We start from the raw sequence: 16,003 nt of genomic DNA, 5'->3' as shown, positions 1-16,003 counted from the left end.
CAAACTGTCCTGGGCTGAAGACTGAAGAATTTACAGGCCATAAATGGAAACTTAGCTGGAGGTTTGAACTCTTCCCTCATAAAGACTACATTCGATGATCTTCTCTATACCCTTAATGACAAGTTTTGACACCTCAGTGTATGTCAGTAAAGTCGTGGTTTGATGACCATTGGAATCATTCCTGGGTTTTTCTACAGGTAGCTGTAGAGGCAGAGACTACTCTCACTGGAAATCTGTCTGAAATATGACAGAAACCACTGAGTTCAGAAAAGAGAAACAACGGTTTCAGGGGCAAAGACCTGAAGAATGACTGTGGTAAACTTCAACAGACTGCTATGGAGTGAATCTTGGGCTTTTCTGTGTGGAGTTTGCACATTCTACCTGTCCGTGTGTGTATTCCCTTCTTTCTGACATCCAAAGACGTGTCTGATAGGTTGACCGATGACTCTAAATTGGCCATATGTGTGAATGTGAGAGTGGATGGCTGAATGACTGGTGGACCTCATCTCTTGCCCTGTGATGGGTGGAAAACACCTCCATGACTCTGAAATGAAAAGATGGATCTTCTTTAGCTTGTAAATCAGAATGAAAAGCTTAAAAGCCAAACTGTACTACAAAGGTCTTTGATGCAACTAAAATCTTCAGAAAGGCTCCTTAGGGGACTTTTATGCTGCTGTCACACTAAGGAAGACAGATTATTGCAACCTTGTCCAATAAACTTGTGATTGTTCCCTTTGAAATGACTTGTGTGCAGGAGCAAAACAGCAATGATTTCAACTCTCTGTCTGTTAGAGTTGAAATGGGAACTTGCAGATCTGTCGCCAGCTGCATGCATAGGCCATCTTACATCTGCCTCTTATGTCCGAGACAGAAATTTGTCCACAAATAGTGACGTAGTCGCTGCAGGACAGTTATTTACCTGCAAAATGACACCGGTGCTTGATTTATATAGGAATATAACCAGATTGAAAACAGCTGAATCATCTTCACTATTGCAAAAAGGCACACTGTGTGTACGTTTTGCTAACCTGCACAGACTGACTCCCATTGATTGCTATGTGTTGACAATCTGTCTGCGCCAGACTGACTTGCCAGTCTGTCTGAGAGTAAATGCAGTCAGCCCGAGTCGGACAGCACCGTGTCTTCATGTGTAATCGCCTTATAATTGAAAATGCTTGATCAATCAACTACTTAGTCAACTAATCGGCCTCTAAAAGCAAATTCAGTGCAATCACTGCGTGGCTGGGTATCGTCACTGATTTCTAGAATCGATTCGATTCCGATTCACAATGTCCTGAATCGATTTGATCCACGATTCGATTCGATTCGAATCTGGGAAATTTTGCCTCAGACAGTCAGAAATAATATAATTCAGATCAGTACATTTACATATTTTTGTATCTATAAAAAGGAAGCTGACACTTTCCAGACTTTATCAAAGGTGTAAGCATCACAGCAGAGGCCTTTGTGTCAAAGTAGCTGAAGATAAAACAGAAAAACATGAAGGTGATTTTCCTGGCCTGGGATTTTATATAAGTATTCTGCAGTACATCAGAAACGAAAGAAAACCATTAATCAGCATATGAACATTACCTCTGAAGTTACAGCGGTTTTATTAGAGACACGGCTAACAGGCATTTTGTATTTTAAAAAGTTTACATTTGTTCAGAAGCCTGTTGAACGGCAGAAATGAGGTTTTCTTTTCGGAAGTAAGTAAAAAAAACATCGGCCGACAGCGCTGTAAACAACAGTAGACTTGTGCGTAACAAGCAAGCGAATAATGCAGAAAACAGATTTTTAGACTGAAACTGTTCTTGAAGTACAGAGAGAGAGAGAGAGAGCTGTGCATGAAGTGTGATTTTATTGTGGTGGAAGCAAAACAGTAAAAGTCAGAGTGAATTCATGACGATGTTTTTGTGAAGCGTAGTTTGGATCTTCTTTTGCTGCTGGTTTGGTCAATATTGTTTGGAGAGAGATCAAACTAACAGCTTTAGAATCGGCGCAAAAAGGGCGTGAACACAAAGCGCCGACCCGCCGAAACATCAGAATCGGCGAGCTGTCGGCTTTCAGCCCAGACCGTGTGCGTGCCGTCAGGTGCAGTCACATCTCACTGATTCTGATCCGCGGGTCGGCGCTTTGTGTTTACATCTTTGTGAAGAAGCCGTGTTCCTGCTCTCATTTACAGTTTTAAATGTTTGGTGGTTGTTGAAATTTTGTGAGGTTTCACCTGAGATTCTGGAATTTTGGGCAAAATACATTTATATTAAAAAATCAATTCAGGATTTTAATGAATCGATGTCACGTTATCCAAGCCAGAATCGATTTTAATCGATGAATCGATTATTAAAACCCACCCCTAGTGACAACCAATCTTTCCTAGTAGCGATCAGGTCACTAACCTATTTTTAGGTTCTCTAGTGGGGTGTCAAACATAGGAATTTTCCACTATAAATACAGGACAGTCTGGGCAGTAAGCTACCAGGAATTTTTATTTTGCACATTTGCCATTTAGAAATCAGGGACTTATTCTTGAGATTGCACTTGTTTTTCTTATATTATGATATGTCAGGGATTAATTAGCTTCACTGGTCCGGCCCACGGTGTAAAATTAGTTTGACATCCCAGCTCGAGTGTGACTGAATCACAGAAGAAACAAAACTAATTTAAATAATAATAATAATGATAATAACAGTCCATTTCCATTAGCTGAGAAAAGCTGAACAGCTGCTTGTGAGGAGTTTATGCCTCATGTATTTAAAAAGCTCTCATTAAAATAATGTATTTGGGTTTGGTTTGGGGTTTTTTTTAGCCAAAATGGATTTGACAGTAGTCCCAATATAAAAGCCACAATATTTACAGCAGTATTTCTCTTTTAAACTTTGACATACTGTATTTGTCTTCTGCTGACTCTGAATTTTGGGGGTTTATTACACAGACAACTGTGATCAGCCTACATACACTAGAGTAACAGAGATTTGTGAAACCTGACAGAAATCCAGGCTTTTTCTTCTTATGACTGAACATTTCGGGTTGATGGTTTAGTTTGCTGTGAAGTACCGACTGAAATAGAAGCAGCATAAAGCAGCAGAGTTAGTACAAAAAGTGAGTGGGGAGGCGGAGGAAGGACTTGTCAGCTGATGTTCTTTTTGTGATTAATAAAATCATGGAGATCCAAATGATCTGCAGTGAATGTGGCTTTTTTGACCTCTGAGCAGTCGCCCACCTGATCAAAGCAGAAGGACTCGGTCTGCTCGCAGTGAGGGTGGATTAAAGAGGCAAAGAAAGAGCCGAACACAGAAAAGCCTAACAAATACAATCGCACCGCACGTGGACGAACATCAGCTGCGTTTCTATAATCACAGAAGGAACATCGGCAGATAAACACATTTAACAGCCCAGTCAGCTGGAGAGAGCCGGCGAGCACGCGGCGCAGAGCGATAATTCACACACACACACACACACACACACACACACACACACACACACACACTGCAGCTGGCATGCTCACCTCAACTGAAGTCAGCTGAGTTATATAAGCCAACCAGCCCACATAGGTTCACAGAGACACACACAGCACTGCAGAGATCTGATTGAGGGAGAGAGTGTGTGTGTGTGTGTGTGTGTGTGTGTGTGTGTGTGTGTGTGTGTGTGTGTGTGTGTGTGTGTGTGTGTGTGTGTGTGTGTGTGTGTGTGTGTATTAAGAGTAAACACAAAAACAGCGTGAGATATGAAGAATAATGATTGCTCTGAAGAAAGGGACGGGGTTGAGTGAAGTTTTTTATGTGTCGGGTTTTTTGCATTAGCAGCAAGCAGTGAGAGAAAGAGAGGGAGACAGTTTCGAAGGGGGTCGAGTTAGACAAGTGTAGAACATGACGAAGATGAAGTGGAGATGGAGAGGTGAAACGGCCGTGATTGGGCCGAGATGAAAACAAAATGAAAAAATGCGAGATACGAAACAGGAGAGAGATGATGGATGTTTGTGTGACAGATGCAGAAATGAAGGAATGCTGATAAGGACGACGAGCCTTTAGTCGTCTCGACGCCAATGAAACATCGAGTTACGGCTGACGTGCATCTGCGGCTGACAAATATCCGGCCAAATATTCGTCTGTTTTCTGATATTGTTGAGATTTTAAAAGGAGCAAATTGGTTTGAATGAGCTCTCTGTTTCTCGTGTGTCTAGGATTGTGATAAAGTTGATGTGTGAGGTTAAAAAAATGATACTTTGCCCCATAAAGCCTTTACATTACCATGTAAAATGAACTTGTGGATCTCACCACAGCTCCTCCATGTTCAAAATCCTCCCAACCTATGACCAGTTGAGTTATGTTTCTGAACACAGTTTTTCAGCTTTTGTCGTGTCCCTGAACACCACGCTCTCGTATGTCAGATACTGATTTGTGTGCATTTACGTGAAATCAGTGTTTTCCACTTTTAAAAAGGAGAAAAAGTCTACATTTGGATGTGAAACACTTTACTTTTTTTTTTTATTTAAAATGATTTGAGCATTAAAACTACATGTTTTGGAAAGTCGTAGTTTGGGTTAAACTGTTTGGTGCTGCATCACATTGAGATCTGGTGACTGTGGAGGCCATTTGAGTTCAGTGAACTCATTGTCATGTTCAAGAAACCAGATTTGTGGATTCGGTTTGAGCTTTGGGACACGGTGCATTATCCTGCTGGTAACTGCCATCAGAGGCCTGGTACACTGTGGTCATAAATGGATGGAAATGATCAGCAACAATACAACTCATGTAAACTGTGGCATTTAACCCTCTAAAGCCTAACCTGTTGCTGGTGTCAGAGAGGTTTTTGCAACATTTTTTTAAACATCCGAAACTCCCAGAACTCCTGAACCATTTGCACAATTAAAGTAATTCCAATGCTTCCTGAAAGCAGCAACTCTGCACTTTTCAATGATATTAGGGTGAATACAGTAATCCCAGTCATGGCGTCACAGCAGCCCCAAGAAGACAAAGGTTTGTTGACAGATGAGACAGACTTTGGGTTCTTTGTACCATTATTTTTACTGTGTCCTGTGTTATTTGCCGAGATTTGGAAGGAGGCACCTTGCATGGGTTTACCGTGACTCTCATATCACTGAAAAGCACAGACTTGCTGCTTTCAGGAACTGCTGAAATTTTTCAATTGGTTCAGGAGTTACAGTAGTTTGTGCTCACAGCGGTTTTAATGGGTTAAACAAAGCTCTAACGGACCTAAAGCGTGCCAAGAAAATATTCCCAATGCTATCACAGTATCAGCCGCCTGAACCATGATGGATCCACTGCTTTCATGTTGTTTAAACCAACTTCTGACGCTACAATCTCAGCGTTTCAGCAGAAATCAAGACTCACCAGACAGGAAGCTATTATCCAGTCTTCTGTCCAGTTTCACTGAGGTGGTAGAAATAACAGTAATAGACTAAGTTTCCTGTTTCTAGCTGACAGGAGTGGCGTCCGGTCTTCTGCTGCTATAGCTCATCTGGTTCAAGGTCTGACATGCTATGCATTCAGAGATGCTTTTCTGCATACCTTGGTTGTAGCGAGTGGTTGTTTGAGTTTATGCTCCTATCAGCTCAAAGCAGTCTGGCCGTTCTGCTCTGTTTTCCCAGAGAACTGCTGCTCACTGGATAGTTTTTCATTAAACTCTAAAGATGGTTGTGTGGGAAAATCCAAGCAGAGAATTAATTAATTAATCTCCTTTCCTCCTCAATGTGATGCCCATGCTGTTTTGCATTGAGCAGTTGTACCCAAAAAAGGGCCACTGAGTGCACGTGCTGCAGATAACAAATATATTTCCATTTGAAATGCATTCTTTTCAAACTCATCTGAATCACAAACACAGATTGTTTTTTATGACTAGTTCATGTTTTGCTGTGGGACCGAGCAGGCAAACGTGGAAAGCCAGAGGCAGGAAGAACAGCAGCGCAGACATATGTGACAGTAGATGTTACATGAAGTCACACAGCAGGAAAGTGAGGAGCTGTCGTGGTGGAGGTGGGAGGTGTTTTGCCAACTGCAGATTTATTGTTTTTTATTAATATTATTTAATTTGTTGTGATCAGATAACTGTCTAGATCCTGCATTTAAAATCCTTAGCTACAAGAACATCAGCACACAATACACATAAAGTAAAATGACTCATAATAAAAAGGAAAAATTCGATCATATATTTTATTGTGTTTTCTGAGCTTTTTTTTTTTAAACCTGTTGTCACTTTAGTGCAGTGGTTACTTGTATGGGTTTGATGTGAAAACAGATGTTTTCTCTACTTTTTTCTGAACTCCTTTAACGGTTTCACCTCGATTTATCTATTATTCTATATGTGATATCGTATTGCGAAATCTGCACGTATTCATGTCTGTTTGTCTTCTTGAGTTCAGCAAAGTCTGCAGCAGAGTGACAAGTCCTGTGTCTTAGGTTTGGTTTGCTGTAGCCCGCTAAAAATAACCTTCATGCTCCCAGCATGCTCGCCTCGATTTAATTTATCATTGGATAAGGTGAGAAAAGCCTTTTATAGAGGAGAGATTCACATTTCTGCTCGTTTCTGCCACTGTAATGATTGTGATTCTGGATGACAGCACTGAAATGTGAATGAAGGGCATAACTTGGCCCTTTAAACTGTTACATATATAATAGTTTTGAGTGGAAAAAAATGATTAAATGAAATTCATTATTCGGCACCTCTCTAGTATGAAGGATTGTAAAAGCTTAATTTTCTTATGAAATTCCCAAAATCAATTTGTTACCTGGCTGCTTTTGGTTCAGTTTGGCACTAGAAGACAGATAAACTCTCTATAAAAATGTCAGATTTATCATCCTGATGATGATCTCTATAAACCGATATGAATATGCATATTTGTGGTTTCTGTTTGTAGTCTCGTTTCTGTGGCACAATCGCGTTTGAACAGGCTCGACTAGCTCAAAGGTAAACAGTCTATGTGGAGAGCAAAAAGAGGGGACACATTAGCAAATTTCCAGGCTCAGTTCACCAGCTGTCATCCTTTGATTCAGCAAAGTTTTTTTTCTTTCAGTTTACCTGTATTTGAAACAGTGACAGGCAGAAATGTTTGCCCACCCGCTCCAAATTGGGTTTTGTTGTCAGAAGCTAAGTCGAAATATTGTAGCCAGAGCTTCCCCAAACTGCTTTGACAACCCAAAAAATTGGATGTGAAACTTCTAAGAAGGGTAATCTGGTTAAAGGGTACACTCTAAACAAAACCTTGCAGGTGTTTTTTTTTATGAAAAATAAGAAAATGAGAGGGAGAAAAGAGGAAAGTTGGTGAATAAAAAGGTGCAGAGGATTAGTGAGGAGGAAGTGAGGGCAGCTTTGAAGAGGTTGAAGAGTGGTTGGTAAAAGGACTGGGTCTTATATAGTGCCTCTCTACTCTACCTGGGCACTCAAAGCATTTTGTACAACTTTTTATGCTTCATGACAATCCTGTGGAGGTATGGAGTCAATTAGAGAGGGCAGTGACCAGACTGTTTAACACAATCTACCAAATTACAGAGAAGATTCATGGGTGTAGTGAAGGAGGACATGCAAAGGGTTAAGTGACAGAGGATGCTAGGGAATAGGGTAAGATAAAGGCAGGTGATCTGCTGCAGTAACCCTTAAAAGGGTACAGCAGCAAGAAGAAGAAGAGCCAAACCTTAATAAAAATGGTCCCATAGAGGAGTTGACCCCAAATATACCAGATGAAAGTGTCATTGTTGCCTCCTTATGTAGGCTTTGTTGGTCTTTGGTGGCGAGAGGGCGTTCCCTGCGCTCATAAGTGAGGGTACAGTTTAGTTGTAAGGGAGTGCACATTTTTGGAGATACAGGAGTAAAAGAACTTTTTGCTAAATGTGGAAAACCATGTATTAACACAACGTTTCTTCTCTTTGCAGGAGCGTCATGCCGACAGTCTGAGGCAGAATCAGCACTACCAGGTGTGTAGTTCCTGCACAGTCTTCATCTTTACTGACATACAGTAGGAGTGTCCTTACTACTTTTCCCCACACTGCTTTGCCAGCAAACTCAGTGCCTTCAGGTTTATAGTCACTGAGTTATATGTAAAGTCCCCACTTTGTATTACTACTCGGTCTCGCTTCCATTTGTTTGACTCTTGTCCAAAGATGGCCACATGTGGCTTCAGAAAGCCAGTACTTCCATCTGGCTGCCATAATGCAAATGTTGAGGCTTCAACATTGAAAACCAGTGAATCTGTGATTCTAAAGTGTATGATTCAAGGGTGCTGTAGGGTTCAGTAAAGGCTCGCTGATAAGGCCAATGTAATCCAGATGCTCTGAAACATCTTCACTGTTTCTCTTGAACGTCAGGTAACTATTATCACCTGAGAATTTTTTAACCCCCTTGGCCTTAAAAATCACTAGAGAAAAGCTTGTGTGCTTTTCATCTCGTGAATAGCAAAAGGTCTGATTACTGTGAATCCAAGTGAATTTGTGTTTTGAGAGTTTTGCTCTACTTTGAGTTACAAAGACAGTGAGCACCTTTTTCAGTAAACGAAACCGTGTATTGTTTTTGGCAGCTGTAACCCTCCGTTTGATGTCCAGCTTTAAGGGGATTTTTTTCAGTATTAGTAGAGCAAATCAACCAAAACTGAGCTCTTTTATTTTGACACCTCAGCACTGGCAGGGACTACAAACGCAGGAACGCCAGTACTTTGTATTTGGCAGTGCTGATTGTTACTTTGATATCCGTCCATGTTTTTTAAGGTTTGCTGCAGGAATCTGTCCTGCATTTTAACAAGAGTGTGTGGTGTGTCTTGGCAGAGGCGGAGAGTGACAGCATGCCAGACCGTCCTGTTTGGCAGGCACAGGTGTTGACTGTGGGAGGATGCAGTGTGTTAGTGTGTGCGCGCACTGTTGCAGTGTGTCAGGGTTTGAATTGCCACCCACTGAGCACCAAATGCTTGTGAAATTTGTCTTTGGTCTGTAAATCAATGAGGGTGACCCGCCTCATTGGCTGATTACTTAATGAGACAATAACATTTAAATTCCTACACAGGGTTGAATTGTGCTGCATTGCAATGTTCACACAGCTCAGACAGACACAGAGCACAACAATATAATATCTGAATGAATAAAGATTCAGTGGGTTTTCAGTACATTAGAAATCAGTAAAAGTCAGTGTATCATGGAGATGGATTTAGCCAGTATAGTAAGTACTTAGTAAGTTTGTGAAGTTTCTCTTTGTAGGGATTATTTTTTCAGTAGGAGCACATCCTTGATTTGGAGGCGATTTGTTTGGAGGGATTTACAGAGAAGATACATACAAGCTTAAACGTCCAAGAACTACAAGACACTCTCGCGGCTTTTTAAAACCCCCAATTTAGCATTTTAACTTAATTCTTCATGGCACAGATTCAACAAGCTGCTGGAAACTGTTGAGACAACGCCGGTCTCTGCAATTCTTTTGGTCCTGATAGAGATCACGCTGAGATGTTTCCATGTTTTACACAATCCTTTTATTACCCATTATTCTTACAGATGCATCTGGAGATCAGCACACTGCACTCCTATGCAGTCCTATGCTAAAGGCTGATCTAAAGAACTCCACACAACAGTTACAGTTATAACCTCTGGTCTCCTCCCCCCCACAATAGAAATACACTAGTACAGTGGCCAAGGGTGCTGACACCCTGACCCCCAAATCCTTTTAAGGTAGTGTGCGTTTGCCCTTTGTTTGCCCCTCACTCTCAGTAACTCTTGCTTCCTCCCCTAGGGGTGGGGGTTGATTGTCCTCCTGCCTTGGACCCCAGTTCTTTGTTGATTTTTGACAATCTCTACATGCCCTAAATTCATGTGATTGGTTGATTTGATATTAACAACAATGACCTGTGAACTGGCTGTAACCAACGAAAGAGCAGTTGAGAGTACAGAGAGGGTGGAGTGTGAAGCTATCAGCAGGTGTTAGCATAGACTGGACAGGTCCATCACAAAAACACAACCACATGCTAGCAATGAAATTATGGCACCTGTCTCCAACAGGAAGTGATCCGGAACCTGGTGAAGAGGTACGTGGCAGCAATGATACGCAGTGCCAAGACAGACGAGGGACTGACAGAGGAAAACTTTAAGGTGGGTGATCAGAATAAAGACAGAACACCTCTCACATGCTGTAAGTAATGAGTGTAAAATCCATCTTTCTTCAGGTTTGCAGCAAATCTGTAATTAAAAGCTTCACAGGCCAGTCTGCAGAAACAGAGCACAGCAACTGTTTATGTATGTTAGTGCTGTGATAATAGTGCAGGTTTCATTGATACCAGATGCAGAGCTGCTCTTCGTCTCTACTGAGATTTATCAAAAGATTTTTAATAACCACCTCCTGCCCCAAATCTACAGCTCTCATCAATACCAGCCATTAAGTCAATAACCCTTGAAGAGAGCTTCTTTGCCTTTCCAAAATATTCTGGGCCATAAATTATTCTGAGCTGCTTTTACCTCCCGAGTCTGTTTCTCATGAAGCCCTTGGAGCCCAGCCTGGGCTTTGAAGTGGAAAGTTCCTCTGGGTTTTTCAATGCAAAAACAACATCAGGTGCACATCATACTCAATCAATGTTCACACCCCGAGTGTGCTCGTGTACTTCTGTGTGTACTAATGTAGAATACGGGAGTTGTAATTGTGCAGAAAGTGCGCGTTTGTGTGCTTAAAAACACATAGCTAAGATCAGGTGCATGCTGAAGTCAGTTTTTACTCTCCCCAGTGAAGCATTTGGATCCCATATGGTGAGACAGACAAAAAGGATTTTTTTTTTAGCAGAGTTATTTGGGTCTTGTTGCTCTCTGTTTTGCAGGAGAAAAATGCAGCAAGCAGCGAGTTACAGTAAACAGAGTGCATGTTTATGCAGGCATTTATGGTAATTTTCTGTATTAAAGCTACAGGCTAAATTCATGATGCACGTGATCTGAATGGGAATAAACATCAGCCCTCCTCCCTGGTGGATGCTTCAGAGCTAAGCAACACAGTGAAAATCTTCCAATAGTTGTTTTACTTTCTTCTTGGGGGGAAAAGGGAGAGGCAATTCCTTCCCTTCAATGCTTATCCATTTCTAGAAACCAACTGATTTAAGGAATATAATTCGTTTAATCTGTGATGAAATGATTAAAAGGCTAATCTTTGGAGATGTAGAATCCCATTTTCCAAAAATGTCCTAAAGGTCTCAATTTAAAAAGAACAAAGCAACATTACATAATATACACACTAAATAAACAGCTACAAATAATTGCTTGGCCCCGCCCATCCACAGCCTCTAGCTATTATGTAAGAAAACTGGGTACGAAGACCCACATCATACGGATGATGAAGAGAAATTCAAAGCAATTCGAATGCAGATTGTTTGTAAAACAAATAAGCAAAAGATTTGGAGTATAAACAAATGGAAACTGTTAACAGTTGTTTTAAAGTAAAGATGGCCTGAAGCACAAAAATACAAACAAACAACATGATGGAACTCTCAGTCAGAAGAAACTGATCTAATTTGTCTCTGTTCCATGAAAATACACAGAAATATAGATATCGCATAATGTCTGGGTCGCTATACAGATTTAGATTGTACTGTAAACCAATTTTTAGAAGAAATGACAGTTCAAATAAACACGAGGGTATGTCCTAGGGCTCTCAAGGTCCTTTGGAAATTGGAAGTGTGGAGAATAAATCATGATTTCATGGTCTCAAGTTACTGAGTACCTTGTAGGAAGTGGAAGAACCAGGGTTTTAAGGGTTTGACCCATTAAAGACCGTGAAGAATAACGTTTCCACTTCTTTCTTCTTTCTTTCTTTACTCAGAGAAAGTTAGCTGCTCCATTGATCTAGCATTATATTTTGCTGACAATGCCACACAATGGCAATTACAGACATTAAAGACAAAAACCACAAGAAAGTGCTCTAGTATCATTCCCCAAAATCAAATACAACTCAGTGCTAAGTGACACTTTGGACCATACCACCTGGAATTGTTCTTTACAATTGTATTGCAAGATATAACACACCTCTGGTCATAGGATATTTGCAAAGGTGATATCGGGTACAGGGTGTGAGACATCAGTGAGTTTATCTCACCCCTTTCTTGCCACTCGTGTCTCCCAAAGTTGGGTCGCACTATGTTGTTGCTGACTTGCAATCTTACTGCCCAAGATGATGTATTCATAACAGTCAAAAAAGTTGAGTTTGGAACGCTGGTCACTTCATCATCAGTTTTACCAACAAATTTTCCATCAGCAGGAGGAAGCTATATCATTAGTACAGTACAGTACCAATGCTAGCAGGCTATCTAGCTATTAGCATTGCCATAAATACTTGTTACACTGTCATCTTCAGTACAGAAGTACTTGGTGTCAGATGTGTGGCTATACAGTTTAAGAAACTTTGAGTAAACCCTGAAGCTTCTGATATTTTAATACTGGTGGGTTAACAGACTTACTCATTTTGTCCATGTTAAACCTTTATTTTCTCTTCTTTTATGTTAAGCAGTTGAGACTAAACCTACAAGTTTCATTGATGCCAACTAAACTGAGAATAAATGTTTGCTTCTCGTCATTTCCCCTCCACCGACCCCAGTCTCTTTACACTCACTTTCAGGATTTATCCACTCTGTTTTCCTCTCTTTTTGCATGTCTCTTGACCTTGATCTTCCTCTCTTCATCACCCTCCTCTTCACCCTCTGCTTCTACAAACTAATGGTTCACCTCCCCTCTCTCAGCCAGTCATCAGCCTCATCTCTCCCACTTACCCTCCTCACCCTCACCCTCGCCTTCCCTTTCTGTGGTTTTTACTTCTTGGTTTTCCTCTGGATATTAGATATTTTTTGATATAGGGATTTAGAATTAACAGTACATCCCTCCGAATGAAAAGTAGAAGTGCTACTTTTTTTAAACCTCAATTTTAGCTTCTCATAGCAGGAAATGTTATATCCTTAGGATTTACATTATGAATTCATGTCTATCTTTAGGAGCTGAAGCAAGACATCTCCAGTTTCCGCTACGAGGTCCTAGATCTCCTTGGGAACCGGCGTCCTCCTCGGCGTAACTACTCCTCCTCCAGTGAGACAACGAAAGATGATGGTGCCATGGCATCTGAGGACGACAGCGAGTCAGGTGAAGGCACCGGAGGAGGCTTGGGAGTCCAGAGATCAAAGAGCGTGACCTTCATGACTCCAGCAGAAGACGACACAAAGCCGACACCAACGCTCGGCGTGTCTGCACTGGTGCGTTCTATTTCTGGAATGACCCAGGTAGAAAGGGGGGTAGGTGGGGAGGAGCTGGAGGAAGGTATTGAATGGGGGACAGAGGAGGAGGAAGAGGAGGGAAAACCAAAGAGCAATGGGCTGAAGACGACCGTCATCTCTCCATCCTCCACCTCTGTTGTCCCGTCGTCATCTTCATCATTCTCTTCAGCACTCTCATCATCACTCGCTCGTACAAGGAGCCGTCTGCAGCGCCTATCAGGTCCAAGTGCAAAGACGGACTCTTTCAAACGCCTCTCCTACCTGTTCTCCCGCTCCAAACGCAAAGCCCCACCCATGCCTGTCCCTGTTCAGTCCCCAGTCTCCTACACCATCTCTGACGGGTTGCTCCGCCCCTTGGGGAGCCACAGCCACTCCGACTTCGGACTCAGCAACGTGACCAGAAGCGAGACTCACCTGAACGAGATGGGCCATTCTGTTGACATCAGTAACCCGTCGTTCTCTCCTCGGAGAACGAATGGGCGAGACTCGCTTTTGACACTGCCCCTCCCGCCCCCCTGCCCCTGCCAATCCCTGCACTGTGCTTCCAACATGTCTGAGTCCAGCTCGCGCCTCCTGGACTCCAGTGAGGACGTTTTCCAGGGTGGAGGCATGGGAGGATCGGGTGATGGCAGCGTGGATGGAGGAGGGGGAGGAGGAGGGGTGATGATGATGGGCGGTTGGGTGGGACCTTGCGATGATGTCATCGAGGACAGCTGCGAGGTCATAGAGGACTCCGTCACTACACAGCTATAGAAGAAAGGGACTACCAAACTGTTTTTGTTTGTTTGCAAAATGGCTGAATATATACAGAGATGGAGAGAGACAGAGAGAGAGGGCGGAGAATTTGGTGGAATCCGTTCTAGAACTTACCTGGATGGATTTGGGATTCTGGAATTCTAGAATGCAGCACACCCGAGAATGGAGCAGGTTCTAAGGATTGACTTGATCGTCATGGTAACACCACAGAGGGCATCCTAAAGTGGCAGATGTTCATAGAGACAGTTTGTCTGGTATATTTCAGGGTTTAAACAGACACTTTCACTATTATGTGGACTTTATTGTTGGAAGGTTCTGGAGATAAATTGCTAGAACTCAGTTAAAAGTCCATAAATATCTATTTGGAAAACTTATTCCAGACAATCAAAGTATCTCAAGTTTGACGTTGTCTGGGATTTTTCAGGGTTCAGACACACACCTTTCGCTATCGCATGAACCTCATTGCTTAAAAGTTTTGGAGTTAAGTCGCTAATTAATTGAGCTGACTTACCTTGCTTGCGAGAACTCAATAAAACCTGTTTGGAGAACATTCCAGTAATTTGAAGTATCACCAGTTTGACATTGTCTGGGATTTTTTAAGATGGAAACACGCAAGTTCACCATTGAGTGAATTTCCAAGAGAGCCTAGCTACCTAGCTAAACACAGATAAATGTCATTTATCATCAAGTTTTCTTCAGTGTCACAGAAATCCATGTCCGTCCATCCATGGATACATAAGAAACATTCATTGCTAGAATCCAATTCCGCAGATGTTTAACTGCCAAAATATAAACTATGTAAGATGATAGCATTTTCTCACTGTTGCTATTACAGTTTCCAAATTATATCACAATGTCATATTTAAAATTGGCTATATATATATATATATATATATATATATATATATAGCCAATTTTAAATATGACATTGTGATATAATTTGGAAACTGTAATAGCGACAGTGAGAAATATATATATATATATATATAATTGTGAATAAAACACAAGAGAAGGAAATATGAATTTCATATCGGGGTAAAAGTATCTAATTAAAAATATGAGGATGTAAATGAGGACAAAGTAAATTACAGGAAAAGTTTGAGGCAGGTTTTGCATTGAAAATTTTGTGGTGCTTTGACATGCTGGGGTCCGCATGAAAGGGGTTGGGGAGGATGATGGTTACAATCATCCCAAATAAGTACTTTGCCAAATGGAGCTAAGTATACCTGAGCTACTAAAATACTGAACTTAACTTAACTGAACTTAAGTGTAAGCTCTTGGACAAATTACATTGATTTCTTGTTTTGTGATGAAGGTCTGTTAGGAGTTATTTTTCCCTCTCGATGGCAGTCCCCGTCTTTTTGTCTGATCTTCACAACCTTCAAAAAGCCAAACTGTCTTTATATACATCTGCCATTTTCCACACATGCCACCATGAGACCAAAGGAGTTCATTTTATTTTTTTCCGAAAGATTAAAACACACATCATTATTATGGGATTACAAGGATTCAAAGTGACTTTTCAAAAAGGAAATATCCCTGTTTGGAAAGTTTCACATAATGGTTTCTTTCCCTTTAACCAAACTTCGAATCTGTATCGGAATAAAAATGGAATTAAATCATCTTAAAACCAGTGGAATTTGAATTGAACTATGCTTTTACATTCAGCTGAATGGAAGGAGATGGCACACGGAATAACGTCCCCTTTAACCATGGAACAATGGATTTAAATTTGACCGAATCACTGGGATGAACAGAAGCAGCATGGAACCTTTGCTCTGCTGTCAATAACCTGCACCCTCTCTCTCTGCATCAACAAGGGCCAAGGAACTTTATTTTATCCTAATAACAATTATACTAGTAATAATAATAACGGTAATAATAATAAGAGACTTCTATTAATAATAATGAGGACTATTCTGGTTTCTATACACTGTCTTTGCTTCTATTTGAGTTGCCTACGATATCCTGGCTTCTCGTTCAGCTCTTCCTTAATAAGTACACTTTAACCTGGTGAAT

At 41.3% G+C, this 16,003-nt stretch overlaps 1 protein-coding gene across 1 annotated transcript in view; it reads left to right on the top strand.

The window, feature by feature from the left end:
- trpc5a (transient receptor potential cation channel, subfamily C, member 5a) overlaps positions 1-14,836 on the top strand; it is a 195,619-nt gene extending 180,783 nt beyond the window's left edge. The window contains exons 16-18 of the mRNA XM_026163141.2: positions 7,890-7,931; positions 9,993-10,082; positions 12,953-14,836. Coding sequence (XP_026018926.1) covers positions 7,890-7,931; positions 9,993-10,082; positions 12,953-13,981 — 1,161 coding nt within the window. The 3' untranslated portion in view covers positions 13,982-14,836. The remainder of the gene's footprint in view (positions 1-7,889; positions 7,932-9,992; positions 10,083-12,952) is intronic.
- The last annotated feature ends 1,167 nt before the right edge of the window (positions 14,837-16,003 follow it).

This window comes from Astatotilapia calliptera, chromosome 3 (genome assembly GCF_964374335.1).
Source record: "Astatotilapia calliptera chromosome 3, fAstCal68.1, whole genome shotgun sequence".
In the NCBI taxonomy this organism is placed as follows: Eukaryota; Metazoa; Chordata; class Actinopteri; order Cichliformes; family Cichlidae; genus Astatotilapia; species Astatotilapia calliptera.
Note: the sequence above shows the minus strand (reverse complement) of the source record. Positions and strands in the feature narration are given on the sequence as shown.